The sequence below is a fragment of the Melanerpes formicivorus genome, unplaced genomic scaffold (genome assembly GCF_026170545.1).
Source record: "Melanerpes formicivorus ecotype bairdi unplaced genomic scaffold, bMelFor1.0.p_v2 SCAF_2800, whole genome shotgun sequence".
NCBI lineage: Eukaryota > Metazoa > Chordata > Aves > Piciformes > Picidae > Melanerpes > Melanerpes formicivorus.
This window is the reverse complement of record NW_027145151.1, coordinates 1-27,170: the sequence shown is the minus strand read 5'-3', so window position 1 is coordinate 27,170 and position 27,170 is coordinate 1. Positions and strand designations below refer to the sequence as shown.

Sequence of the window (27,170 nt, the reverse complement as noted above, 5' to 3'; positions counted from 1 at the left end):
CCCCTTAAAGCGCCCCCCCCCAAATCAGACTCCCAAGGACCCCCCCCCCGTAAACTGTTTCCCCCGACCAGACTCCCCCCTTAAAGTGACCCCCCCCGAAATCAGACCCCCAAGGACCCCCCACAGCGACCCCCCCCAAGTCAGACCCTCGAGGACCCCCCCTTAACCTGCCCCCCCCAAGTCAGACCCCCCCTTAAAGCGACCCCCCCAAATCAGACCCCCCGAGGGTCCCCCCCCTTTAACCTGCCCCCCCCCTTACACTGATTCCCCTCCCTTACAGCGACCCCCCCCGGCACCGACACCCCCCCCCTTAAACTGCCTCCTTCCCCCCCAGGCCCCCCCGCCCCCCCCCCCAGTTGTTTCGGGGGCGTCCCCCGCGCGCGGCACCCTCCGCTCCCAGCGCTCCCGCCAGCAGCACGCGCTGGGGAATCCCCCCAGCGCCCGGAACCCCGCGCCCGCCGCCGGGAGGGGGCCGGAAGGGCGGGAGGCCGCCGGCGCCATGATGAGTGCGGGCAAGGCGCTTCTGTAAGCCTGAAGGCCCGGGGCCGGGCACAGAGACCGGAAGTAGCTGATAGGAGAGCGGAAGTTAGGGATGCCGCGGGGCGCCATCTTGCCTGAGGGGCCCTCGGGGAGCTGCCCATACGCTCGGGGCAATCTTCGGGCACGGAGACCGGAAGTGATGATGCCGCGAGCGCCATTTTGAGTGAGGGCAAAGTTGGCTTTAATTACCTTTAATTCCAGCTCCAGGACGCGAGACCGAAAGTGATGCTACTCCGGTCGCCATTTTGAATTGAGGGCAGCAAGGTGAGGGCAGAGCCAGCCCTTAACTCCAGCGCCGGGCACGGAGCCCCGAGGCGATGAGTGGAGACCGGAAGTGGGGCGGTCTTGGGCGCCATCTTGACTGAGGGCATCAAGAAACTGCCAACACCCTTAACGCCTGGGCCGGGCAGGAAGATCGGAAGTGATGAGGCCATCGCCGCCATCTTAACTGAGGGCACAGCTCCTGTGTGGGGTTTTTTTTCGCCTTTAATTCCACTGCCCTTTGGTCCCCTCGGGGGGGTCCACGAGCCCCTGTTAATCATCCACGACCCCCCCCCAAAAACAAAGGACTTTAACCCCCCCCAGCTCCTCCCTTCCTGACGTTGGATCAGGCAGGAGACTGAGCCGGGACGCTTGGGACCCCCCCCTCACGAAAGGCTGGGGACACCCCCCCCGACTCCCCCCACCCCCCCCCGACTCCCCCCACCCCCCCGATCCTTCTGACACCCCCCCGGACCCTTATGTGACCTCCCCCAACCCCTTTTGACCCTCATTTCACTCCCTCCGACCTTCTCTTTGACCCTCTCAACCCCCTTCCACCCCCCCTTGACCCCTTCTGACCCCCCCAGACCCCCCTCTGACCCTCCTAAGCCTTCCCTGGGACCCCCCAGACCCCTTCTAACCCCCTCCAGACTACCCCAGACCCCCCCAGACCCTTCTTGACCCAAGCCCCATAATGCGCCCCCAGACCCATTTTGACCCTTTTCAACTGTTCCTGTGAATCCCCAGACCCCTTTTAACACCCCCAGACCTACTCAGACCCCTTTTAAACCCTCCCAACCCCCCAGTGACCCCCCCACTCCTTTTGACCCCCCCAACCCCATTTTGACCTCCCCAGCCCCCCCTTTTGACACCCCAGACCCCTTTTAACCCACCCCCAGACCCTTTTTGCCCCCCCAGACCTCCCCTCCCCCTCTTTAACCTCTCCCCACCCCCCCTTGGAGCCCTTTTCCCCCAAACCCCCCTTCCTGGCTGCCCTCTTTCCCCCCCACCCTCCTTTGCCACCCTGGGGTTGCCCCGCCCCCCGCGTGGGCGAGGCCTATGGGTGGTGGGCGGGGCCTTCATCCAGGTCGGCCTGGTGATTGGCGGAGTCAGGGCCATGGGGTTCTGCCTCCGACCAATAGGGGGAGCCTTCGAGGTGCCCACCTGGGCCGTGGCCTGGCTGGGCTCAGCCCCCATGGCTGCTCTCCAGCTGTGGGGTGAGGGACTGGGAGGGGACTGGGAGGGATTGGGAGGGGCTGGAGGGACTGGGAGGGGATTGGGAGCAGACTGGGAGGGACTGGGAGGGGCTGGAGGGACTGGGAGGGGATTGGGAGGGGACTGGGAGGGACTGGGATGGGACTGGGAGGGGCTGGAGGGACTGGGAGGGGATTGGGAGGGGACTGGGAGGGGACTGGGAGGGGCTGGAGGGACTGGGAGGGGATTGGGAGCAGACTGGGAGGGACTGGGAGGGACTGGGATGGGACTGGGAGGGGCTGGAGGGACTGGGAGGGGATTGGGAGGGGACTGGGAGGGACTGGGATGGGACTGGGAGGGGCTGGAGGGACTGGGAGGGGATTGGGAGGGGACTGGGAGGGGACTGGGAGGGGCTGGAGGGACTGGGAGGGGATTGGGATGGGACTGGGAGGGGATTGGGAGGGGCTGGGAGGGGATTTGGGAGGGGCTGGGAGGGGACTGGGAGGGGAATGGGAGGGGCTGGGAGGGGACTGGGAGCAGACTGGGAGGGACTGGGATGGGACTGGGAACACTGGGATAGCACTGGGGTGGCACTGGGGTGGCACTGGGGTGGCACTGGGGGCACTGGGATGGCACTGGGGTGGCACTGGGGTGGCGCTGGGAGTGCTGGGATGGCACTGGGGGCACTGGGATGGGACTGGGGGCACAGGGATGGCACTGGGGTGGCACTGGGGGCACTGGGATGGCGCTGGGATGGCGCTGGGATGGCACTGGGGGCACTGGGATGGCACTGGGATGGCGCTGGGATGGCGCTGGGATGGCACTGGGGGCACTGGGATGGCACTGGGATGGCACTGGGATGGCGCTGGGATGGCACTGGGGGCACTGGCATGGTGCTGGGGTGGCACTGGGGGCACTGGGATGGCGCTGGGATGGCACTGGGGGCACTGGGATGGCACTGGGGGCACTGGGCGCCTCCCTTGGCCGCAGGCCCCCTGGGCAGTGCCCTGAGCAGCCGGTTCGGGCCCCGGCCGGTGGCCATGGCCGGAGGCCTCCTGGCAGCCTTGGGCCTCTTCCTGGGAGCCTTCTCCACGCGGCTGCTCCACCTCTACCTCAGCGTGGGACTGCTGGCAGGTGGGGGAGGCCCTTGGGGCACCTAGAACCTACCCAGGGGGGAAGGGGGGGGTGGGGAGGGAGGAGGGTTGGGGGAGGGGCTTAGGATGGAGTGGGGAAGGGGTTGAGCAGCCTAGAACGGAGTGGATCCGTGGGTAGGAGGTGGTTGGCTGATCTAGAATGCCCCAACCCCATTGGCTCTCCTAGAACCCCCATTGGCTGACCTAGAACCACCCCAATCCCATTGGCTCCCCTAGAACCCCTCTAGGCTGGCCTAGAGCACCCCAACCCCATTGGCTCCCCTAGAACCCCCATTGGCTGACCTAGAGCACCCCAACCCCATTGGCTCTCCTAGAACCCCCATTGGCTGACCTAGAGCACCCCAACCCCATTGGCTCCCCTAGAACCCCTCTAGGCTGACCTAGAGCACCCCAACCCCATGGCTCCCCTAGAACCCCCATTGGCTGACCTAGAACACCCCAAACCCCATTGGCTCTCCTAGAACCCCCATTGGCTGACCTAGAGCACCCCAACCCCATTGGCTCTCCTAGAACCCCCATTGGCTGACCTGGAACACCCCAACCCCATGGCTCCCCTAGAACTCCTCTAGGCTGACCTAGAACCTCCCCCAACCTCCCTCCTCCTCCTCCCTCTCCCCCCCAGGCCTGGGCTGGGCCTTGGTCTTCACCCCCTGCCTGGGCACCGTGGGTTGCTGCTTCCCCTCCCGCTGGGCCCTGGCCACAGGCCTGGTGGTGTCCGGGAGCAGCGTCTCAGGCATGGCCTTCGGCCTCCTCCTCCCCCTGCTGCTGGACTCCTACGGCTGGAGGGGAGCTCTGCTGCTGCTGGCTGCCATCTCCTCCCACCTGGTGGCCGCCGGCGCCCTCCTCAGGCCGGGCCCTGAGCTGCAGCCCGAGGCCGGCAGGGGAGAGGCCGCGGTGGCCCTCCTGCCGCCTTCATCACCATCATCATCATCACCACCTCCACCTTCATCACCACCTCCGTCCTCACCCTCACCACCACCATCACCACCCCCCCCCGGGACCACCTCCGCCACCATCCTCATCATCGCTCTTCCTCCCACCACCCTCCCTCTCTTCATCCCTCCCAGGGCCACCTCCGCTGCCACCATCCTCATCATCACCCTCACTCCCACTGCCTTCAGGCCCTCTTCCAGCACCACCACCTTCCTCACCCCCAGGACCAACCCCCACCCCCATCATCCCCACCCCCATCATCCCCACCCTCATCATCCCCACCCCCATCATCCCCACCCCCATCATCCCCACCCCCATCATCCCCACCCTCATCATCCTCACCTTCATCCTCACCATCACTCTTCCTGCCACCGCCTCCATCCTCATCACCTTTACTCCCACCACCACCTCTACCTTCACCCCCAGGACCACCACCACCATCATCATCATCCCCAGGACCACCTCCACCCCCACTCTCACCATCGCCATCTCCATCCTCATCATCACCTTCACCCCCCCCAGCCCCCCCAGGACCTCCACCTCCACCCCCATCCTCCTCACCTCCACCTCCTCCACCACCACCTCCATCCTCATCATCACCTTCACCCCCCCCACCCCCTCCAGGACCTCCACCATCATCATCCTCACCCCCAGGACCACCTCCACCCCCGTCCTCCTCATCACCACCTCCACCACCGCCTCCATCCTCCTCATCACCTTTACTCCCACCACCACCTCTACCTTCACCACCACCCCCTCCAGGACCTCCACCACCTCCCCCAGGCCCCTCCCCACCCCCACCCTCCCTCCCCCTCCTCCACCACCTCCCCTTCCTCCGCTACTCCCTCACCTTCCTGCTGGTGGACGCCGGCTACTTCGTGCCCTTCACCCACGGGGAGGCCCAGGCCCACCAGCTGGGGCTGGATGCCCACCAGGCTGGCATCTTGATGGCCACCATGGCTGCCATGGATGGGGTTGGCCGCCTGGCCTCGGGCTTCTTGGCCTCCCAGGGCGGGGGCAGAGGAGGAGGAGGAGGTGGAGATGGAGGTGGAGGTGGTGGTGGTGGAGGTGGTTCCACCTCCTCCTCCTCCTCCTTGCTCCGCCACCTCTTCGCCTGGACCTCCCTGAGTGGCCTCACCCTCCTCCTCCTGCCCTTGGGGACCTCCTTTGGTGGCCTCCTGGCCTTGGCCTTCCTCTATGGCTTCTGCTCCGGCGCCGTCGTCCCGCTGCAGTTCGCTGCCGTGGCCGAGGTGGTTGGGCCTGGCAGGGTGCTGCAGGCCATTGGCTTCATGCAGATGGTGGAGAGCCTGGGGTCCCTGCTGGGTCCTCCTCTGGCTGGTATGGGGTTGGCTTGGGAGGGTTGGAGGGGTTGGGTGACCTAGAACCAGTGCTTGAGGGTGGCCAGGGCTCAGTTGGGGGCCGCTTGTCCCATCCCTGTGGCCCTTCTTGGGTGGGGAATGGCTCGTGGTGGGGTTGGGTGACCTAGAACTGGCACTTCAGGGTGACCTGGGAGAGCTGGGAGGGTTGGGTGACCTAGAACTGGTGCTTGGGGGTGGCCAGGGCTCAGTTGGGGGTCACTTGTTCCCTCCCTATGGCCCTTCTTGGGTGGGAAATGGCTCATGGTGGGGTTGGGTGACCTAGAACTGGTGCTTGGGGGTGGCCAGGGCTCGGTTGGGGGTCACTTGTTCCCTGCCTGTGGCCCTTCTTGGGTGGGAAATGGCTCGTGGTGGGGTTGGGTGACCTAGAACTGGAGGTTAGAGTGGAATTGGGACCATAGTTGGAGGGTTAGGAGGGTTGGGAGACCTAGAACTGGTGCTTGGGGGTGGCCAGGGCTCGGTTGGGGGTTGCTTGTCCCATTCCTGTGCCTTGCTGGGTCAGGACTGAGGACTGTGGTGGAGTTGGGTGGCCTAGAACTGGAGGTTAGAGTGGGATTGGGACCATAGTGGAAGGGTTAGGAGGGTTGGGAGACCTAGAACCAGTGCTTGAGGGTGGCCAGGGCTCAGCTGGGGGTTGCTTGTCCCATCCCTGTGGCCCTTCTTGGGTGGGGAATGGCTCATGGTGGGGTTGGGTGACCTAGAACTGGTGGTTCAGGGTGATCTGGGAGGGTTGGGTGACCTAGAACCAAGCATGGAGGGCCTGGGTGGGGGTTGGGTGACCTAGAACTGGTGTTTAGAGGGGAATTGGGAGCCTACTAGGAGAGGTGGGAGGGGTTCTAGGTGCCTCAACCCTTATTTTCCTTCTCCATCACCCTTTGGCCACCCCAAATGCCCTCTGGACAGGTTCTAGGTGGGGTTCTAGGTCCCTCAACCCTCATTTTCCTACTCCACAACCTTTGGCCACCCCTGGGCAAGTTCTAGGTCCCTCAACCTTCATTTTCCTACTCCACAACCCTTTGGCCACCCCTGGGTGGGTTCTAGGTGGGGTTCCAGGTCTCCCAACTCTGATTTTCCTACTCCACAACCTTTGGTCACCCCAAATGCCTCCTGGGTGGGTTCTAGGGGAGGTCTGGAAGGTTCTAGGTGCCTCAGCTCTGCCCTGTTCTAGGTTGGCTGCGAGACACAACCGGGAACTTCACTGCCTCCTTCCTCACTGCCGGTGCCTTCCTCCTGGCTGGGAGCCTCCTCCTCCTCACCCTCCCTGGCTTCTTCCCCCTTTCCAGAGCTGCTGGGGGGCAAAGAAGGTCCCAGCTTGATTCCTGATCGCCCTCAGAACCCCACCCCCTCCTCCCTGAACCCCTCCAAGCTGCTCCAGAACCCACCACGTGAAGCCTTCTGCTCCTCACCAAGCTCAACCTGGCCTCCTGTCCCCCATTCTGGGGTGGGGGGGTTCTAGGTACCTCAATCAGGTGCCCAGGTTTTCGGGGGGGGGCCAGTTCTAAGTACCCCCAAGAAGATCCAAGTTGGGGTGGGAACAGTTCTAGATCCATGGTAGGGAACTTGGTTCTAGGTGACCCAAGTGAGACCCACCAGAGGCAGAAGCTTCAGGGGGGTTCTAGGTCACACAGCCCTTCAGAAGAGGCTTGGTTCTAGGTAACTCAATGGAGACCCTGAGAGGGGTTGGGGTGGTTCTAGGTCACCCCATGGGGAGCAGCTTGGTTCTAGGGAACCCAACACAGGCAGGAGCTCCAGGGGGAGGTTCTAGGTCACCCAACCCTCTGGGACCAGCTCAGTTCTAGGTCACCCAATGGAGACCCACCAGAGACAGGAGCTCCAGGGTGGGTTCTAGGTCCCCCAAGCCTCTGGGAGCAGCTCGGTTCCAGGTCACCCAATGGAGACCCACCATAAACAGGAGCTCCAGGGTGGGTTCTAGGTCACCCAACCCTCTGGGAGCAGCTCGGTTCCAGGTAACCCAACATAGGCAGAAGCTCCAGGGGGAGATTCTAGGTCACCCAACCCTCTGGGAGCAGCTCGGTTCCAGGTCACCCAATGGAGACCCACCATAAACAGGAGCTCCAGAGTGGGTTCTAGGTCCCCCAAGCCTCTGGGAGCAGCTGGCTTCTAGGTCACCCAACCCAAGACCCACCCAGGAGGGTGTGTGGGAGATGCCAGGTTCTAGGTAACCCAAGCAGCCTGGTTCTAGATGGGAGCCAAGACAAGGCAGAGGCTCGAGGGAGATGCTTTATTTCCATTGGCTGGCCGGCTGCCGGGGGTGGGGGGAGGGAGGGCGTGGCCTAAGGGAGGAGGGGGCGGAGCTAGAGGGTGGAGACTTTGTGGTGGGGCCTGGAGAGCTTCTCGGGGTGGTCGGAGGCCATGAGGGAGATGTCCCTGAAGATGTCCAAGTAGGTTTCATCTCCTGGGGGGGAGGGGGGGAAGGGGCAACACATCCAGGGGACCCCCAAAACCAAAGCTCAGCCCCAGGGGGAGACCCCAACATTCAAACTAACACCCCCGAGGGACCACCCCCCAGAAAGGAGGTCCTCCCCCCCCCACCCCCCCCACCCCAACATCTGAGCAGCTGCTGGAAGGACCTCAAAGGTTGGAGAACTTCAAGGCTTAGGGACCCCAACCCTGGAGGACCCCAACCCTTGGAGACCCCCAACCCTGGAGGACCCCAACCCTTGGAGACCCCCAGACTTTGGAGACCCCAACCCTGGAGGACCCCAACCCTTGGAGACCCCCAGACTTTGGAGACCCCAACCCTTCAGGACCCCAACACTTCAGGATCCCAACACTTCAGGACCCCAAACCCTTAAGGACCTCCAAACATTGAGGACCCCAACCCTTGAGGACCCCCAAACCTTGGGGACCCCAACTCTGGGGACCCCAACCCTGGACATTCTCAAACTTTGGGGACCCCCAAATTTGGGGACCCCCAGACCCCAGGGACCCCCAGACTTTGGAGACCTCCAGGCTTTGAGGACCCCAAACCTTGGGGACCCCCAGGCACTGGAGACCCCCAACCTTGGACATCCCCAGACCTTGGGGACCCCCTCCCAATACAAACCAGTTTGCCCCTGGGCCACCTCCAGCTCCCTCATCTTGGCCAATCGTAGACTTTGGGGGGGGGGAGGGGGAGAAAAAGAAGGGGGGGGGGAAGGGGGGATCAGACACCTTCCCAGTGCCCCTAATCTCCTCCCATTGCTCTCCCAGTGCCCCCCCAGTGCTCTCCCAGTGCCTCCCCAGTGCTCCTAATCTCCTCCCATTGCACTCCCAGTCCCCCCCCAGTGCTCTCCCAGTGCCCCCCCCAGTGCTCCTAATCTCCTCCCAGTGCTCCCAGTACCCCCCCAGGGCCCTCCCAGTGCTTCAAACCACCTCACAGTGCCCTCCCAGTGCTCCCAGTACCCTCCCAGTGCTCTCCCAGGTCTCCCAGTGCCCCCCCAGTGCCTTCCCAGTGCTCCAAGCCTCCTCACAGTGCTCCCAGTGCCCTCCCAGTGCTCTCCCAGGTCTCCCAGTGCCCCCCCAGTGCCCTTCTATTCCCTTCCCAGGGCTCCAAGCCCCCTCCTAGTACCCTCCCAGTGCTTCCAGTACCCTCCCAGTGCCGCCAGCGCCCCCCCCCCCGGGCTCACAGGGTGACGATGTCGGCGTTGGCCGACTCGATGGCGATGCTCAGGGGGTCTTTGCCCTCAGCATCCAAAGCACTGAGGTCAGCTCCTCGCTTCAGGAAGAGGCAGGCGAGGCTGCGAAATTGGGGAGGGGGTCGTCAGGTACTGGGGGGACTCCCATTTTGGGGGGGACACACGACACGTGTGGGGAAAGGAGATGACGTGGGGATTCGAACACGGTCTCCCGTCACCCATCCAGGTGTAGACCAGGGCGGACCCTGCTTAGCTTTGCTGACTGATTGCTCTAGGGGGAGGCGCTGCCACCATTGATAAAGGAAGGGGGCGGGGGGGGGGGGCTACCTCGGGACCCCCCTCCCACACACACAAAGGAATAGGGAACCCCAAAGACGGCAGGGAGCCCCCAAAAAAGCGTAGGGACCCCTCCCCCACGAAGGGAATAAATGACCCTCAAGGGGATACGGACCCCCCAAACGCCACAGGGGACCTTCTGAAGAGGAATAGGGACCCCCCAAAGGGGAATAAGGAGCCCCAAGGGGAATAGGGACCCCCCCAAAGAGGATAGGGACCCCCCCAAGGCCACAGGGACCCTCTGAAGAGGAATAGAGACCCCCCCCCAAAGGGGAATAAGGACCCCCAAGGGGAACCAGGAACGCCCCCAAAGGCCATAGGGAGCCCTGCAAGGGGAATAAGAAGCCCTAAGGAGAGTAAGGACCCCCCAAAAGGGGATAGAAACCCCCCCGAGGGGTGCAAGGAGCCCAAAGGGGAATAGGAAACACCCCCCCAAGAGAATAAGGACCCCCAAAAGGAGGTAGGGGACCCCCTCAAAGAGAATAGGGGGAGCCCCTCAAAGAGAATAGGGGACGCCCCCCCCCAAAGGGAATAAGGAGCCCCAAAGGGAATAGGGACCTCCAAAAGGGGGATAGGGACCCCCCCAAAGGGGTAAGAGACCTCCGTAAGGATAATAGAGGACCCCCCCAAAAGAGACTAGAACTACCTCCCCCCCCCAGCCCCCCCAAAGGTTTACTTCCCCGCGCCACCCACTGAAGCCTCAGGTCACCCATCCCAAGCCCTGACCCGAGCGGATCCTGCTTAGCTTCCGCTGCCCAATCCCTTTAGGGGTGGCCGCCGCCACCATTGACGGAATAGGGCTGTGACCTTGGCGGGGGAGGGGGGGGAGGCAGAGCAGGACCCCTCCCCTCAACCCCCCGGGAGCGCCCCGGGCGCCCACCCAGTGTGTCCCAGGATGGTGGCGTGGTGCAGGGGCCCGCGGCCGCGGGCTGTCGCTCTGGTTGACGCTGGCTCCGTTCTGCAGCAGGAACTCGCAGGCCCAGCAACGAATTCTTGGGGGGGAGGGGAAGGGCAAGAGGGGTAACTAAGGGGGGAGGGGGGGAAGGGGGGAAGAGGGGAAGGGGTCGTTTCGTCCACCCTCCCACCCCCCCTTGGACTGGACTTTCCCCCCTCCCCAGTCCAGTCTCCCCCCCCATGATGTTCCTTAGGACCCCCTCCCAGTGGCTCCCAGAGCCTCCAAGACCCCCAGGACCCCTCCCAGTGCCCCCCCCCCGAACCCCTCGCAGTCCTTCCCAGTGCCCCCCAGTTGCCCCTAGGACCCCTCCCGGTGGCTCCAGTGCCTCCAAGACCTCCTAGGACCACTCTCAGTTCCTCCAGGACCCCCTGAGACTCCTCCCAGTGCCCCACCTTGGACCCCTCCCAGTCCATCCCAGCCCCTCCCAATCTCCCTTAGGACCCTTCCCAGTCCCTCCCAGGCCCCCCCCAGAACCCCTTGCAGTCCATTCCAGTCCCCCCCCAGTTGCCCCTAGGACCCCTCCAGTCGCTCCCAGTGCCTTCAAGACCTCCTAGGACCCCTCCCAATCACTCCCAGTTCCTCCCAGGTGCCCCCCCGAGACCCCTCCCAGTCCCTCCTCGGACCTTCCCAGGACCCCTCCCAGTCCCCCCCCAGTTGCCTCTAGGACCCCCTCCCAATCTCTCCCCAGTTCCTCCAAGATCCCCTGAGACCTCTCCCAATCCCCCCCAGTGTCCCCCTAGGACCCCTCCCAGTCCACCCCAGCCCCTCCCAATCTCCCTTAGGACCCCTCCCCAGTTTCCCCCAGACTCTCTAGGCCCCCCTCGAGCAACGACTTCATTGGGATGGGGGAGGGGAGGGGAATAGAATTAAGGGGGGAGGGGGAGATAGAATTCAGAGCGGGGAGGGGAGGTCCCCCCAGCACCTCTGGGTGCCCCTTTGGCCACGCCCCCCCGGGGGTTACCCACGGCCACGGCCTGCAGCAGGGGGGTCCTGTTGCCCTCGCTGGTGTTGACCCAGCCGGGGTCGGGCGCCGTGGGCCAGGGCGTCGGCCATGGTGGGCAGCCGGCGGTGCTGGGGCCGCCCAGTACAGCAGCGCCCCCGGTGGAGGCTGGGAGGAGCCTCGGCCTCTGGGGGGAGGGGTTGAAGGACACGCCCGGGCCGTGAGGGACACGCCCATCCCCCGGAGACCACCCCCCCCCACACTGCCCCCCCCCCCCCCCGGCACCTCCACAGCGTCAAGTGGGAAGGGATTGGCACCCGTCAGACCACGCCCACCACGTAGACCACGCCCACCCCGCTCCACCCCACCCCCCCAAAGCATCTCCAGAGCTTTGAATAGGAAAGCGTGAGGCCCACAAGCCACGCCTACACCGTTGAGGCCACGCCCATATCGCTTAGACCCACGCCCATCCCCTATAAGCCACACCCCTCCCCCTCCACCACCCCCCCCCCAAAAGCAGCTCCACAGCATTGGATGAGAAGCTCTCAGGCCATAAGCCACGCCCCACACCAAACGAGGCAACGCCCACCTCATTTAGACCACGCCCATATGGTTTTAGACCACGCCCCATGCCCTATAAGCCACACCCACCCCACTCCCCGACCCCCCCAAACCTCCCCACCAGTCCCCTACTGGACCCTATTGGACCACGCCCACCGCACCCAGACCACGCCCAGAGCCCTTAAAACCCTGCCCCTGGGAGCACCCTCTGCATGTAAACCACGCCCCCAGTGCCAACAGGTTCTGAAGCCCCGCCCCTTGCATAAGCTCCACCCCCCTTGCCAGGCAACCCCCGCCCCAAGCTCCGCCCTTTAAGACCCCGCCCCCTTCAGATCCCCTGACCCCTCCCACTCCCCTCCCAGTCTCCCCCCAGGACTCCTTCCAGGCCCCTCCCAGTCCCCTCCAAGTCCCTCTCCTGTACCTGGGGTGTGGCAGGCGTGGGGGGGGCGGGGCCGGGGCGGGGCCCCCGGCAGCCCCCTCAGGAATTTCTTCTGGACGTACTTGGCCTGGATCCAATCCTCCCGCTGGGAACTGGGGGGGGGGTGACTGGGGGTCACTGGGAGGGGATGGGAGGGGCTGGGAGGGGACTGGGAGGGGACTGGGTGGGGACTGGGTGGGGCTGAGAGGGGACGGGGAGGGAGACTGGGAGGGGAGACTGGGAGGGGGCTGGGAGGGACTGGGAGGGGGCTAGGAGGGGGCTAGGAGGGGGCTAGGAGGGGGCTGGGCGGGACTAGGAGGGACTAGGAGGGACTAGGAGGGGACTGGGAGGGGCTGGGAGGGGCTGGGAGGGGACTGGAAGGGGACTGGGAGGGAACTGGGAGGGAACTGGGAGGGGGCTGGGAAGGGTTCATTTGAGGAGGGGTCTTGGGGGGGTAACTTTGGGTGGTCCTGGGGGGTTCTGGGTGGGGGTCCTGGGTGGCTTGGAGGAGGTCATGGGGGGGAGGTCATTGGGAGGGGGGGAGAGGAGTAATTTGGGGAGGGGTCTCGGGGGGGGTTGAGTGTTGGGGGGCAGTAATTTGGGGAGGGGTCTCGGGGGGGGTTGAGTGTTGGGGGGCAGTAATTTGGGGAGGGGTCTCAGGGGGGTGAGTGTTGGGGGGCTGTAATTTGGGGAGGGGTCTCAGGGGGGTGAGTGTTGGGGGGCAGTAATTTGGGGAGGGGTCTCGGGGGGGGTTGAGTGTTGGGGGGCTGTAATTTGGGGAGGGGTCTCGGGGGGGGTTGAGTGTTGGGGGGCTGTAATTTGGGGAGGGGTCTCGGGGGGGATTGAGTGTTGGGGGGCTGTAATTTGGGGAGGGGTCTCGGGGGGGTTGGGTGTTGGGGGGCTGAATTTGGGGAGGGGGTCTCGGGGGGGGTTGGTCCTGGGCTGCTTGGAGGAAGCTTTTGGGGGGGGGTCTCAGGGGTTTCATTTAGGAAGGGTATTTTTTTGGGGGGGGTCTGGGAGGGTTTTGGGGGGGCTCTTGGGGGGGGCTGGGGGTTAATTTGGGGGGGGGGGGTGTCTCTCTCACCGGGAGCAATTGGGGGGGGGGTCTCTTGCCCCCCATCTCCTCCAGCCTGGCCTCGTAGATGCCGTTGAGGCTGCGGTTCCCCAGCTCACACATCAGCTGGGGGGGAGCCGGGGGGGGGCAGGGGGCCCCAGAGCGGCCCTTAGAGGGTGGGGAAGCCCCCCCCCGGGTGTCCCCCCCCCGGATCCAACCCCCCGGATCCCCCCCCCCTCGATTCACCCCTCCTGGAGTCCAACCCCCCCCCAGATACAACCCCCCCCGGGACCCCCCCCCCGGATCCAACCCCCCCTGGATCCCTCCTCCCCTGATTCACCCCTCCCAGAATCCAAACCCCCCAGATAGAACCCCCCCCCAGATCCCCCACCCGGGATCCATCCCCCCCGGATCCACCCCCTCCGGGTCCCCCCCTCCAAATCCAACCCCTCTGATTCCCCCCCCCCCCCCCCCGGATCCTCCTCCCCCCTCGATTCATCCCCCCGGATCCCCAGTCAGCTCAAGCCGCGCCCAGCCCCACCCCACCACCCACTGAGCCCAGTCCCTCCTGCGGCCACGCCCACTGCCCGAGAGGCCACGCCCTCAAGGACTAGGCCACGCCCACATGGGTCAGCTGACACCCCACTCCATAAAGCCACGCCCAACCTCCCCACCAATCCCTACTGCGGTCCTATTGGGCCCCCCAAGCCACGCCCCCAGTCAGCCAACCCATACCCCCCGATCCGGGCCACGCCCACTGCACCTTAAACCCCGCCCCTCTGACAACCCCCATCCCATTCCAGGCCTAGCTCCGCCCACTCACCACAAGCTCCGCCCCTCTAAGACCTCTCCCACCTACACCCCGGGCTCCCTGGGACCCCTCCCAGCCCCTCCCAATCTCCTCCCAACCCCTCCCAGTCCCCTCCCACTCCCTCCCAACCCCTCCCAGTCCCTCTCAGTCCCTCCCAGCCCCTCCCAACCCCTCCCAGTCCCTCTCAGTCCCTCCCAGCCCCTCCCACTCCCTCCCAACCCCTCCCAGCCCCTCCCACTCCCTCCCAGCCCCTCCCACTCCCTCCCAGCCCCTCCCAGTCCCTCTCAGTCCCTTCCAGCCCCTCCCAATCTCCTCCCAACCCCTCCCAGCCCCTTCCAGCTCCTCCCAACCCCTCCCAGCCTCTCCCACTCCTTCCCAACCCCTCCCAGCCTCTCCCACTCCTTCCCAGTCCCTCCCAGCCCCTCCCAGCCCCTCCCAGTTTACCTTCACCAGTTCAGGCTCCCAGGAGTCCAGGGTGAGGGAACGAACCTTGGAGAAGTGAACCCCCAGACTCCTGACTTGGAGGGTCCTAAGGGGGACTGGGAGGGACTGGGAGGGACTGGGAGGGGGGCACTGGGGGGGCCTGGGGAGGGTCTGGGGACCTTTGGGTGCCCTGGGAGGGTTTGGGGGGGGTCAGGAGGGGGTCTTGGGGGGGTCCTGGGGGGGACTTGGGCTGGATTGGAAGAGACTGGGAGCAACTGGGAGGGGGAAATGGGGGGGGGGGGTCAGATGGGGGAGGTTGGGGGTCCTGGGGGTCTTGGGGTTCCCGGGGGGGGTGTCCCTGAGAGGCTGAGAGGGACTCTGGGGGTCCTGGGGGCCCTAAGGAGGGACTGGGATGGACTGGGAAGGTGGGAATGGGAGGGAAGGGGATTTGGGGGGGCCATGGGGGTCTCAAAGCTTCTTGGGGTCCCCTCAGTGCTTTTGGGGTCCCTCAGGATGACTTTGGGGTCCTGAACCCCTCGGGGGTGGCTCTGGAGGACCTCTCTGAACCATCCAGGACCTTGGGGAGGATGTGGGGGGGCAGGGAGGTGCTGGAGGGGCTCAGGGGGAGCAGGGAGGTGTTTGGGGGGGGTTGGGGTTCAGGAGGGGCTCAGGGGAGCAGGGAGGTGCTTGGGGGGGTTGGGGGTTCAGGAGGGGCTCAGGGGGAGCAGGGAGGTGTTTGGGGGGGGTCAGGAGGGGCTCAGGGGAGCAGGGAGGTGTTTGGGGGGGTCAGGAGGGGCTCAGGGGGGAGCAGGGAGGTGTTTGGGGGGGTCAGGAGGGGCTCAGGGGGGAGCAGGGAGGTGTTTTGGGGGGGTTGGGGGTTCAGGAGGGGCTCAGGGGGGAGCAGGGAGGTGTTTGGGGGGGTTGGGGGTTCAGGAGGGGCTCAGGGGAGCAGGGAGGTGTTTGGGGGGGTTGGGGGTCAGGAGGGGCTCAGGGGGAGCAGGGAGGTGTTTGGGGGGGTTGGGGGTCAGGAGGGGCTCAGGGGGGAGCAGGGAGGTGTTTGGGGGGGTCAGGAGGGGCTCAGGGGGGAGCAGGGAGGTGTTTGGGGGGGTCAGGAGGGGCTCAGGGGGGAGCAGGGAGGTGTTTGGGGGGGTTGGGGGTTCAGGAGGGGCTCAGGGGGGAGCAGGGAGGTGTTTGGGGGGGTTGGGGGTTCAGGAGGGGCTCAGGGGAGCAGGGAGGTGTTTGGGGGGGGTTGGGGGTTCAGGAGGGGCTCAGGGGGAGCAGGGAGGCGTTTGGGGGGGGAGGTGCTTGGGGGGCTCGGGGGGACCTGGTTTGGTTTTGGGGGGGTTCTCAAAGCTTCTTGGGGTCCCCTCAGTGCTTTTGGGGTCCCTCGGTCCTGACCCCCTCGGGGGTGGCTCTGAAGGACCTCTCTGAACCATCCAGGACCTTGGGGTGGATTTGGGGGGGCAGGGAGGTGCTGGAGGGGCTCGGGGGGAGCAGGGAGGTGTTTGGGGGGGTTCAGGAGGGGCTCGGGGGGGAGCAGGGAGGTGTTTGGGGGGGGTTGGGGTTCAGGAGGGGCTCAGGGGGAGCAGGGAGGTGTTTGGGGGGGGTTGGGGTTCAGGAGGGGCTCAGGGGGGAGCAGGGAGGGTGTTTGGGGGGGGTCAGGAGGGGCTCAGGGGGAGCAGGGAGGTGTTTGGGGGGGGTTCAGGAGGGGCTCAGGGGGGAGCAGGGAGGTGTTTGGGGGGGTTGGGGGTTCAGGAGGGGCTCAGGGGGAGCAGGGAGGTGTTTGGGGGGGGTCAGGAGGGGCTCAGGGGGAGCAGGGAGGTGTTTGGGGGGGGTTCAGGAGGGGCTCAGGGGGGAGCAGGGAGGTGTTTGGGGGGGTTGGGGGTTCAGGAGGGGCTCAGGGGGGAGCAGGGAGGTGTTTGGGGGGGTTGGGGGTTCAGGAGGGGCTCGGGGGGGTCCGGGAGGTGTTTTGGGGGGGGTTGGGGTTCAGGAGGGGCTCGGGGGGGCAGGGAGGTGTTTGGGGGGGGTCAGGAGGGGCTCAGGGGGAGCAGGGAGGTGTTTGGGGGGGGTTGGGGTTCAGGAGGGGCTCAGGGGGGGCCGGGAGGTGTTTGGGGGGGGTTGGGGGTTCAGGAGGGGCTCGGGGGAGCAGGGAGGTGTTTGGGGGGGCTTGGGGGTTCAGGAGGGGCTCAGGGGGGAGCAGGGAGGTGTTTGGGGGGGTTGGGGGTTCAGGAGGGGCTCAGGGGAGCAGGGAGGTGTTTGGGGGGGGTTGGGGGTTCAGGAGGGGCTCAGGGGGGAGCAGGGAGGTGTTTGGGGGGGGGTTGGGGGGACCTGGTTTGGTTTTGGGGGAGTTCTCAAAGCTTCTTGGGGTCCCGTCAGTGCTTTTGGGGTCCCTCAGGATGACTTTGGGGTCCTGACCCCCTCGGGGGTGGCTCTGAAGGACCTCTCTGAACCATCCAGGACCTTGGGGTGGATTTGGGGGGGCAGGGAGGTGCTGGAGGGGCTCGGGGGGAGCAGGGAGGTGTTTGGGGGGGGTTGGGGGTTCAGGAGGGGCTCAGGGGGAGCAGGGAGGTGTTTGGGGGGGTTGGGGGTTCAGGAGGGGCTCGGGGGGTCCGGGAGGTGTTTGGGGGGGTTGGGGGTTCAGGAGGGGCTCGGGGGGAGCAGGGAGGTGTTTGGGGGGGTTGGGGGTTCAGGAGGGGCTCGGGGGGAGCAGGGAGGTGTTTGGGGGGGGTTGGGGGTTCAGGAGGGGCTCGGGGGGGAGCAGGGAGGTGTTTGGGGGGGGTTGGGGTTCAGGAGGGGCTCAGGGGGAGCAGGGAGGCGTTTGGGGGGGGTTGGGGTTCAGGAGGGGCTCAGGGGAGCAGGGAGGTGTTTTGGGGGGGGAGGTGCTTGAGGGGCTTGGGGGGACCTGGTTTGGTTTTGGGGGAGTTCTCAAAGCTTCTTGGGGTCCCCTCAGTCCTTTTTGGGGTCCCTCAGGATGACTTTGGGGTCCTGAACCCCTCGGGGGTGGCTCTGAAGGACCTCTCTGAACCTCCCAGGACCTTGGGGTGGATTTGGGGGGACAGGGAGGTGCTGGAGGGGCTCGGGGGGAGCAGGGAGGTGTTTGGGGGGGGGTTGGGGGTTCAGGAGGGGCTCGGGGGGAGCAGGGAGGTGTTTGGGGGGGGTTGGGGGTTCAGGAGGGGCTCGGGGGGTCCGGGAGGTGTTTGGGGGGGGGTTGGGGGTTCAGGAGGGGCTCAGGGGAGCAGGGAGGTGTTTGGGGGGGGTTGGGGGTTCAGGAGGGGCTCAGGGGAGCAGGGAGGTGTTTTGGGGGGGGAGGTGCTTGGGGGGCTCGGGGGGACCTGGTTCGGTTTTGGGGGAGTTCTCAAAGCTTCTTGGGGTCCCCTCAGTGCTTTTGGGGTCCCTCAGAATGACTTTGGGGTCCTGACCCCCTCGGGGGTGGCTCTGAAGGACCTCTCTGAACCATCCAGGACCTTGGGGTGGATTTGGGGGGGCAGGGAGGTGCTGGAGGGGCTCGGGGGAGCAGGGAGGTGTTTGGGGGGGGTTGGGGGTTCAGGAGGGGCTCAGGGGGAGCAGGGAGGTGTTTGGGGGGGTTCAGGAGGGGCTCAGGGGGGAGCAGGGAGGTGTTTGGGGGGGGTTGGGGGTTCAGGAGGGGCTCAGGGGGGAGCAGGGAGGTGTTTGGGGGGGGTCAGGAGGGGCTCAGGGGAGCAGGGAGGTGTTTGGGGGGGTCAGGAGGGGCTCAGGGGGGAGCAGGGAGGTGTTTGGGGGGGGTTGGGGGTTCAGGAGGGGCTCAGGGGGAGCAGGGAGGTGTTTGGGGGGGTTCAGGAGGGGCTGGGGGGGGCCGGGAGGTGTTTGGGGGGGGTTGGGGGTTCAGGAGGGGCTGAGGGGAGCAGGGAGGTGTTTGGGGGGGGTTGGGGGTTCAGGAGGGGCTCGGGGGGTCCGGGAGGTGTTTGGGGGTCCCCCCCGGGGCGGGGGGGCGCCCTCACCGGTGGATGCCCGAGCACTGGATGCAGAGGGTGATGCCCAAGTTGATGCTGGCCCAGGCGGGGGGCGGCGGCGCCGCAGTCGCAGCAGTTCCTGTTCCCGGGGACCCCCAGCACCACCTCCAGCACCCCCGGCCCGGGGGGACCCCCCCGCGGCCCCCCTGCACCCCGACACCGCCCCGGGCCGCTCGGGGGGGCTGCGGGGGGGGGGGCGGCAGGAGCCGGTGTGAGGAGGGGAGGGGCACAAAAGGGCTTCTTTGAAGCACCCCCCCTCCCCGGCAGGGTGTTTTTTGGGGTCCCCCAACCCCCCCCCAGGATGGTCCTGGGGTCCCTGGAGAGGATTTCTGGGGTCTCCAAGAGGATTTTTGGGGATCCTCAACCCCTCGAGGAGGATCTTGAGGTCCCCAAGAGGAATTTTGGGGTCCCTGGAGACCATTTTGGGGTCCCCCCAACCCCCCCGGGGACGGTCCTGGGGTTCCTGGAGAGGACTTTTGGGGTCTCCAAGAGGATTTTTGGGGGGTTCCCCAACCCCTCGAGGAGGATCCTGAGGTCCCCAAGAGGATTTTTGGGGTCCCTGGAGACCATTTGGGGGTCCCCCAACCCCCCCGGGGACGGTCCTGGGGTCCCCCACCCCCCCCAGGTGGGATTTTTGGCGTCCACAAGAGGATTTTGGGGTCCCCCATCCCCCCTAAAATCATCCTGGGGTCCCTGGAGATGATTTTGGGGTCCCTCCAGATGATTTTTGGGGTTCCCAACCTGCCCCAGGAGGGTCCTGGGGTCCATGGAGATGATTTTTGGGTTCCCCCACCAGGATTTTTGGGGTCCCACATCCCCCCCAAGATGATTTTGGCTTCCCCCAAGAGGATTTTGGGGTACCCAGCCCCCCCCCCGATGGTCCTGGGGTCCCATGAGATGATTTTTGGGGTCCTCCAAGGGGACTTTTTGGGTCCCCAACCCCCCCTAGGAGGGTCCTGGTGTCCCTGGAGAGGATTTTGGGGTCCCCCACCCCCCCTAGACGATTTTGGGGTCCCCCATCCCCCCATGGATAGTCCTGGGGTCCCCCACTCCCCACCCCCGCTGTGATTTTTGGGGTCCCCCCACGAGGATTTTTGGGGTCTCCAACCCCTCCTGGAAGGTTCTGGGGTCCCCAAGATGTGCCTTGGGGTCCCTCAAGATGGTTTTGGGGGGGTCCCTAACCCCTCCAGGAGGATCCTGGGGTCCCCAAGAGGGTTTTTGGGGTGCCCCAAGAAGATTTTTAGGGTCTCCAACCTCCCCCCAACCAATTTTGGGGTCCCCACCCCCCCCCCCAGGATGGTCCTGGGGTCTCCCAAGAGGATTTTTGGGGTCCCCCACCCCCCTAGGATTGACCTGGGGTCTCCAAGATGATTTTTGTGGTCCCTCAAGAGGATTTTTGGGGTCCCTCATCCCCCCCCCGAGATGACTCTGGGGTCCCCCAAGAGGGTTTCTGGGGTCCCCCACCCCCCTGGGATGGTCCTGGGGTGCCAGGGGATGATTTTGGGGTCCCCCAGGCTGACTTTTGGGGCTCCCCAAGCCCTCCCTGTGCTCCTGGGGGGGCCCCGAGGCCGGGTCTGCAGTTCTGGGGGGGGGGGGCACCCACCGGGCCGGGGGGGTCCTGGGGAGGGGGTCCCTGGGTGAAGGCCGAAGCGATGCAGGCCTGGAGGGTGCTCAGCCACGCCCTCTGCTGGCGGGGTCCCCTGGGTGAAGGCCGAAGCGATGCAGGCCTGGAGGGGTGCTCAGCCACGCCCTCTGCTGGCCACTGGAGTCAGCCTGCAGCACACAGCACCTGGGGGGCACAGGGAGGGGCTGGGAGGGGCTGGGTGGGGATTGGGAGGGGATTGGGAGGGGACAGGGAGGGACTGGGAGGGGACTGGGAGGGGATTGGGAGGGGACTGGGAGGGACTGGGAGGGGGTGGGAGGGGATTGGGAGGGATTGGGGAGGGCTGGGAGGGACTGGGAGGGGATTGGAAGTGGATTGGGAGGGGATTGGGTGGGGGCTGGGGAGGGGATTGGGAGGGGACTGGCAGGGACTGGGAGGGAGATGGGAGGGGACTGGGAGGGGATTGGGAGGAGATGGGAGGGGCTGGGAGGGGGATGGGAGGGGATGGGAGGGGACTGGGGAGGTATTGGGAGGGGGCTGGGAGGGACTAGGAGGGGATTGGGGAGGGGCTGGGAGGGGGATTGCAGGGGACTGGCAGGGTCTGGGAGGGGACTGGGAGGGGATTGGGAGGGGATTGGGAGGGGCTGGGAGGGGACTGGGAGGGGACTGGGTGGGGGGCTGGGAAGAGCTGGGAGGGGCTGGGTGGGGACTGGGTGGGGCTGGGGAGGGGACTGGGGAGGGATTGGGAGGGGACTGGGAGGGGACTGGGAGGGGACTGGGGAGGGGCTGGGAGGGGACTGGGGAGGGATTGGGAGGGGACTGGGAGGGGACTGGGAGGGGATTGGGAGGGATTGGGGAGGGCTGGGAGGGACTGGGAGGGACTGGGAGGGGATTGGGAGGGGATTGGGGAGGGCTGGGAGGGACTGGGAGGGACTGGGAGGGGATTGGGAGGGGACTGGGAGGGATTGGGAGGGGATTGGGAAAGGATTGGGAAGGGATTGGGAGGGGCTGGGGAGGGACTGGGAGGGGATTGGGAGGGGACTGGGGAGGGGCTGGGAGGGGACTGGGGAGGGATTGGGAGGGGACTGGGAGGGGACTGGGAGGGGATTGGGAGGGATTGGGGAGGGCTGGGAGGGACTGGGAGGGACTGGGAGGGGATTGGGAGGGGATTGGGGAGGGCTGGGAGGGACTGGGAGGGACTGTGGAGGGGATTGGGAGGGGACTGGGAGGGATTGGGAGGGGATTGGGAAAGGATTGGGAAGGGATTGGGAGGGGCTGGGGAGGGGACTGGGAGGGGATTGGGAGGGGACTGGGTGGGGCTGGGAGGGGGGCAGGGGAGGGGCTGGGGAGGGGCTGGGGGCTCCCTGGGAGGTCCGGGGGCTGGGGGGTGTGTGTGGACTCTGAAGGGGTTTAAAGGCCTTGTGGGGGGGTTAGGGACCCCAAACTTTGGAGGGGTTCTTGGGGACCCCCGGAGGGGTCTCGGGAACCCCCCCTCAAATTTCTCTGCCCCCCCCCCCCGGGTTTTGGGGAGCCCTCAAAGTTTGGGGTCCCTCCCTGGAAGGCTTGGATCGCTGGGGGGGGGGGGTGTGTGATTCTGAAGGGGTTTCATGGACTTGGCGCAGGGATTGGGACCCCAAATTTAGAGGGCTTTTTGGGGACCCCCCCGAAGGGTCTTGGGGACCCCCAAATTCGGGGGACCCCCCTAAATTTTGGGGGGGAGGGGAGGCCTCACTTGGAAGGGGAGACGACCTCGAAGCAGAAGCGGGCGCTCCAGGTCCGGGCAGGGTTTGACTGTGCAGAGCCTCAGGTCCTCGACCACCCACCGTGGGCGGGTCCTGGAATCGGGGGGGGGGACTTGTGGGGGGTCAGGAGGGGGGTCCCCCCAAAATGGCTTTTTGAACCCTGGAAGGGTCACCCCCAAAATTTGGGACCCCTCCCCCCCCCCAAAATGAGCTCCCCCCCCTCCGCCCCAAAGGGTCTTGAAGGGCAGGCTCAGAGCTTCCCCCCCCACAAACAAGCAGCCCCAAAGGGGAGCCCCCCCAATGGGCACCCCAAAAATGGAGGCCCCCCAATTTGAGCCCCCAAAGGGACCCCCCCGAAGTGAACCCCCAAAAGGGACCCCCCCAAAAGGCACCCCAAAAATGGAGGCCCCCAATTTGAGCCCCCAAAGGGACACCCCAAAGTGAACCCCCAAAAGGGACCCTCCCAAAAGGGACCCCCCCCAAAGTGAGCCCCAAGAGGGAGCCCCCAAAGTGAACCCCAAAAGGGACCCCCCAAAGTGAACCCCCAAAAGGGACCCCCCCCAAAAGGCACCCCAAAACTGGAGGCCCCCAATTTGAGCCCCCAAAGGGACCCCTTCAAAGTGAACCCCCAAATGGACGCCCCAAAGTGAACCCCCAAAAGGGACCCTCCCAAGAAAGGGTCCCCAAAAATTAAGACCCCCCCATTGAACCCCCAAAAGGGAACCCCCCAAAAAGGACCCCAAATATTGAGCCCCCCAAATCGAGCCCCAAAAGGGACCCCCCCAAAGTGAACCCCAAATGTTGATCCCCCCAAAGTGAGCCCCAAAGGGGGAACCCCCAAAATGAACCCCCAAAAGGGAACTCCCTCAAGTGAACCCCCAAAAGGGACCCTCCCATAAGGGACCCCAAAAATGGAGGCCCCCAAGAGGGACCCCCTAAAGTGAGCCCCCAAAGGGACCCCCCAAAGTGAACCCCAAATGTTGAGTCCCCCAAAGTGAGCCCCAAAAGAGGACACACAAAGTGAACCCCCAAAAGGGAACCCCCTCAATTGAACCCCCAAAAGGGACCCCAAAAATGGAGGCCCCCCAAAAGGGACCCCCCCAAAGTGAAACCCCAAAGGGACCCCCCAAAAAGGGACCCCCCAAAATGGAGGCCCCCAAAAGGGACCCCCCCAAAGTGAACCCCCAAATGTTGAACCCCCCAAAGTGAGCCCCCAAAGGGACCCCCCCAAATTGAACCCCAAATGTTGATCCCCCCAAAGTTAGCCCTAAAAGGGACCCCCCCAAAGTGAACCCCAAATGTTGAGCCCCCCCAAATCGAGCCCCAAAAGGGACCCCCCCAAAGTGAACCCCAAATATTGAACCCCCCAACGTGAGCCCCAAGAGGGATCCCCCCCAAAGTGAACCCCAAATGTTGAGCCCCCCAAAGTGAGCCCCAAAAGGGACCCCCCCAAAGTGAATCCCCAAAAGGGAACCCCCCTCAATTGAACCCCCAAAAGGGACCCCAAAAATAGAGGACCCCAAAAGGGATCCCTCAAAGTGAAACCCCAAAGGGACCCCCCAAAAAGGGACCCCCCAAAAATGGAGGCCCCCAAAAGGGACCCCCCCAAAGTGAACCCTAAATGTTGAAGCCCCCAAAGTGGAGCCCCAAGAGGGACCCCTCAAAGTGAACCCCAAATATTGAGCCCCCCCAAAGTGAGCCCCAAAAGGGACACCCCAAAGTGAACCCCAAATGTTGAGCCCCCCAAAGTGAACCCCCAAAAGGGAACCCCCTCAATTGAACCCCCAAAAGGGACCCCAAAAATAGAGGGCCCCAAAAGGGATCCCCCAAAGTGAAACCCCAAAGGGACCCCCAAAAAGGGACCCCCCAAAATGGAGGCCCCCAAAAGGGACCCCCCCAAAGTGAACCCTAAATGTTGAAACCCCCCAAAAATGAGCCCCAAGAGGGACCCCCCAAGTGAACCCCAAATGTTGAGCCCCCCCTAAGTGAGCCCCAAAAGGGACCCCCAAAGTGAACCTCAAATGTTGATCCCCCCCAAAGTGAGCCCCCAAAGGGACCCCCCAAAGTGAACCCCAAATGTTGAGCCCCCCCTAAGTGAGCCCCAAGAGGGACCCCCCAAAGTGAACCCCAAATATTGAGCCCCCCTAAGTGAGCCCCAAGAGGGACCCCCCCCAAAGTGAACCCCAAATGTTGAGCCCCCCTAAATGAGCCCCAAAAGGGAACCCCCCAAAGTGAACCCCCAAAAAGGGACCCCTCAATTGAACCCCCAAAAGGGACCCCCAAAAATGGAGGCCCCTAAAAGGGACCCCCCCCAAATGTTGAGCCCCCCAATGTGAGCCCCAAAACTGGAGGCTCCCAAAGTGAGCCCCAAAAATGGACCCCCACAACCCCCCCTCCAATCCCCCTCTTTTCAACCCCCCCCCTCAACGACCCCCCAGGACCCCCCCAAATTTGGGGAGGGGTCCCCAAAACTCCCCTTCCCCCCCCCCCCCAACCTTGGCTCGTTTGAGGTAAACCAATTGGTTGCTCTGGATCAGGAACCAGCGCCTGGGGGGGGGGGGAGATAAAAATGGGGGGGGGGTCCAGAGGTCCCCAATACCCCCTAGACCCCCTCCAGGACCCCCAAATTATCCCTGGGACCCCCCCAGACCCTCTGGGACCCCCCCCAAGACCCCCCAAATTATCCCTCGGACCTCCCCAGACCCTCTGGGACTTCCCCCCCCAGGCGCACAGGGACCTCCAAGCCCCCCCTCCAAGGTCTGGGGGGGACAATCGGGGGCCCTGGGGATCCGGGGGGGGGCAATATCGGGGTGAGGGAGGGGTTGGGTGGGGGGGGGGATTTGGGGATGGGGGGGGGCCGAGGGTCTAGTGGTGGTTCGGGGGGGGGGGTCCTGGGGGGTGGATTTGGAGGTCCTGGGGGTCCAATGCGGGGGTCCAGGGGGGGCAATATTGGGGTGCAGGGGGAGGGGGGGGGGGTTGGGGCAGTCCTGGGGGGGGTGATTTGGGGGTCCAGGGGGGGCAATATTGGGGGTGCAGGGGGAGGTGTGGGGGGTGCAAGGGGTGGGGTCCTGGGGGGGGGTGGATCTGGAGTCCAGGGGGGGCAGGATTGGGGTACAGGGGGAGGTCGGGGGAGGGGGGCAGAGGGAGAGTTTTAGAGGGCTGAGGAAGGGTGTGGGGGGTCGGGGGGGGGGGTTAGGGGGTGGGGGGTTGAAGGGTCCTGGGGGGCTGGGGGGGGGGCTTTGGGGGGGGTCCCGGGTGTTGGGCTTTGGGGGTTCCCGGGGGGGGGCTGTGTGGGGGTCCGGGGGAGGGCTGTGGGGGGGTCCCCAGAGGGGGCTGTGGAGGTGTCCTGGGGGGGGGTCTGGGGGGATCCCGGGGGTGGGCTTTAGGGGGATCCCGGGGGGAGCTTTGGGGGAGTCACGGGGGGGGGCTGTGTGGGGGGGTCCCAGGGGGGCTGTGGGGTGTTCCAGGGGTGGGCTTTGGGGGGGGGTCCCAGGGCAGGCTGTTGGGGGGTCCCGGGGGAACTTTGGGGGAGTCCCCGGGGGGGCTGTGGGGGGGTCCGGGGGGATCTGTGGGGGGGTCCCAGGGGTGGGCTGTGGGGGGGGTCCCAGGGGTGGGCTGTGGGGGGGTCCTGGGGGAGCTGTGCAGGGGTCCCGGGGGGGCTGTGGGGAGGTCCGGGGGGGGGGGCTGTGCAGGGGTCACGGGGGGGGGGCTTTGGGGGGGTCCCAGGGCAGGCTGTGGGGGTGTCCCGGGGGGTCCCCGGGGGGGTACCTGCTCCAGGTGCGGAAGGCGTTGCTGGCCCTCTTGTAGAGGTAGCCCTCGATGGGGGGGGCCCGGGCCCTGCCTCCCCCTTTGCCACCCCCAGCGTCTCCTGGGAGAGGTCCTGAGGGGGCTGTCAATCAAGCCTGGCCCGACCCCCCCCAAGACCCCCCCCAAAATCTGACCAATAGGAGCCAAGAGGGGCCGGAAAGGTCTCTCCCCCCCTCCCCTCCCCTCCCCTTCCCCATCCCAGCTCTACCCCCACAGCTGTCAGTCAAGCTTAGTCCCGCCCCCAGAGCTGTCAATCAAGCTTAGCCCCCGCCTCCAGCTGCCTGCCAATCCCCACTGGGCCCTGTCAATCAAGTTAGGCTTGTCCCCAGAGCTGTCAATCAACCTTAGTCCCCACCCCCAAAGCTGCCAATCACCCTCCCCTAGCTCCCTGTCAATCATCTCTGGGGGCTGCCAATCATACCTAAACCCTCCCCCAGAGCTGTCAATCAACCTAAGTCCCGCCCCTAGCTCCCTGTCAATCATCTCTGGGGGCTGTCAGTCAACATTAATCCCACCCCCCAAAGCTGTCAATCAACCTTACTCCAGCCCCTAGCTCCCTGTCAATCATCCCTGGCGCTGTCAGTCACAACTGGCTCTGCCCCCAGAGCTGTCAATCATACCTGGTCCCACCCCCAGAGCTGTCAATCAACCTTAGTCCCTCCCCCCAGCTCCCGGTGCCTCCCCTCTGGGAGCTGCCAATCAAAGCTGGATCCTCCCCTAAATGCTGTCAATCAACCTCGGCTCTGTCCCCGCCCCTTCCGGCGCAGGCCCCCGCCCCCCACCTGTGACGTCAGCTGGGCGTGGCGCTGCTCCAGGTCCCGCTGCTGCCTCGCCCCCCTCCAGCACCAATTGGTGTATCTGGGGGGGGGGCAATCAGCACTGGGAACCCCCCCAGGGGTGGGGGTCCCATGGGGGTCTGGGGGGGGGCGGGTCCCAGCGTTGGGGGTCCCGTGGGGGGAGGGTATCTGGGGGGGGGTCTCAGGAGTGGGGGTCCCATGGGGGAAGTTCTGGGGGGATCTAGGAGGGGGGAGGGTCTCAAGGGTGTGGCTACCCGGGGTGGGGGGGCTCAGGGGGGTTGTGGGGGGGGTCTGAAGGGGGGATCTCAGGGGTGGGGGCCTGGGAGGGTTCCTCAGGGCTGGGGGTGCAGTGGGGTGGGAGTCTGAGGGGTGGGGGGCTCCTATAGCCTGTGGGGGGTCCCTCTAGATGGGGTTGGGGGTCCCATAATTGGGGGGGTGGGGTCACAGAAATGGGTGGGGGGTCCCACAATTGGGGGGTAAGGCTGGCAGGAGTGGGGGTGGGGGTGGGGGTCCCTCACCTGGCCCCCCAGCTCCCCCCGGTACTGCTGGCTGCTGCTGGCCTCCCCATGGCCCCAGGAGAAGAAAGCTGCCTGGGCCTCCAGCAGGGCCAGCACCTGGGGGGGGAGGGGGCAAAACAG

At 65.6% G+C, this 27,170-nt stretch overlaps 2 protein-coding genes across 2 annotated transcripts; one reads left to right on the top strand and one right to left on the bottom strand.

The window, feature by feature from the left end:
• Window positions 1-334: 334 nt before the first annotated feature.
• On the top strand, window positions 335-6,873 carry SLC16A13 (solute carrier family 16 member 13; the record flags this gene model as incomplete). Its single annotated transcript, XM_068171331.1, has 7 exons — window positions 335-525; window positions 951-1,005; window positions 1,658-2,018; window positions 2,986-3,129; window positions 3,772-4,002; window positions 4,845-5,420; window positions 6,627-6,873. Coding segments are annotated over 7 exons (1,713 nt in total), but the record flags the coding sequence as incomplete, so codon positions are not given.
• Window positions 6,874-7,684: 811 nt separating this feature from the next.
• Window positions 7,685-27,149, bottom strand: LOC137461660 (arf-GAP with coiled-coil, ANK repeat and PH domain-containing protein 1-like; the record flags this gene model as incomplete). The annotated part of the gene is given in 24 exon segments (XM_068171333.1): window positions 7,685-7,874; window positions 8,526-8,575; window positions 9,088-9,198; window positions 10,313-10,359; window positions 10,361-10,409; window positions 11,336-11,412; window positions 11,414-11,514; window positions 12,310-12,419; window positions 13,391-13,398; window positions 13,400-13,486; window positions 14,616-14,685; window positions 18,572-18,639; window positions 18,641-18,765; window positions 20,183-20,265; window positions 20,331-20,372; window positions 21,919-21,950; window positions 21,952-22,005; window positions 22,007-22,021; window positions 24,424-24,475; window positions 25,697-25,760; window positions 25,763-25,808; window positions 26,518-26,571; window positions 26,573-26,593; window positions 27,051-27,149. Coding segments are annotated over 24 exon segments (1,566 nt in total), but the record flags the coding sequence as incomplete, so codon positions are not given.
• Window positions 27,150-27,170: the final 21 nt, after the last annotated feature.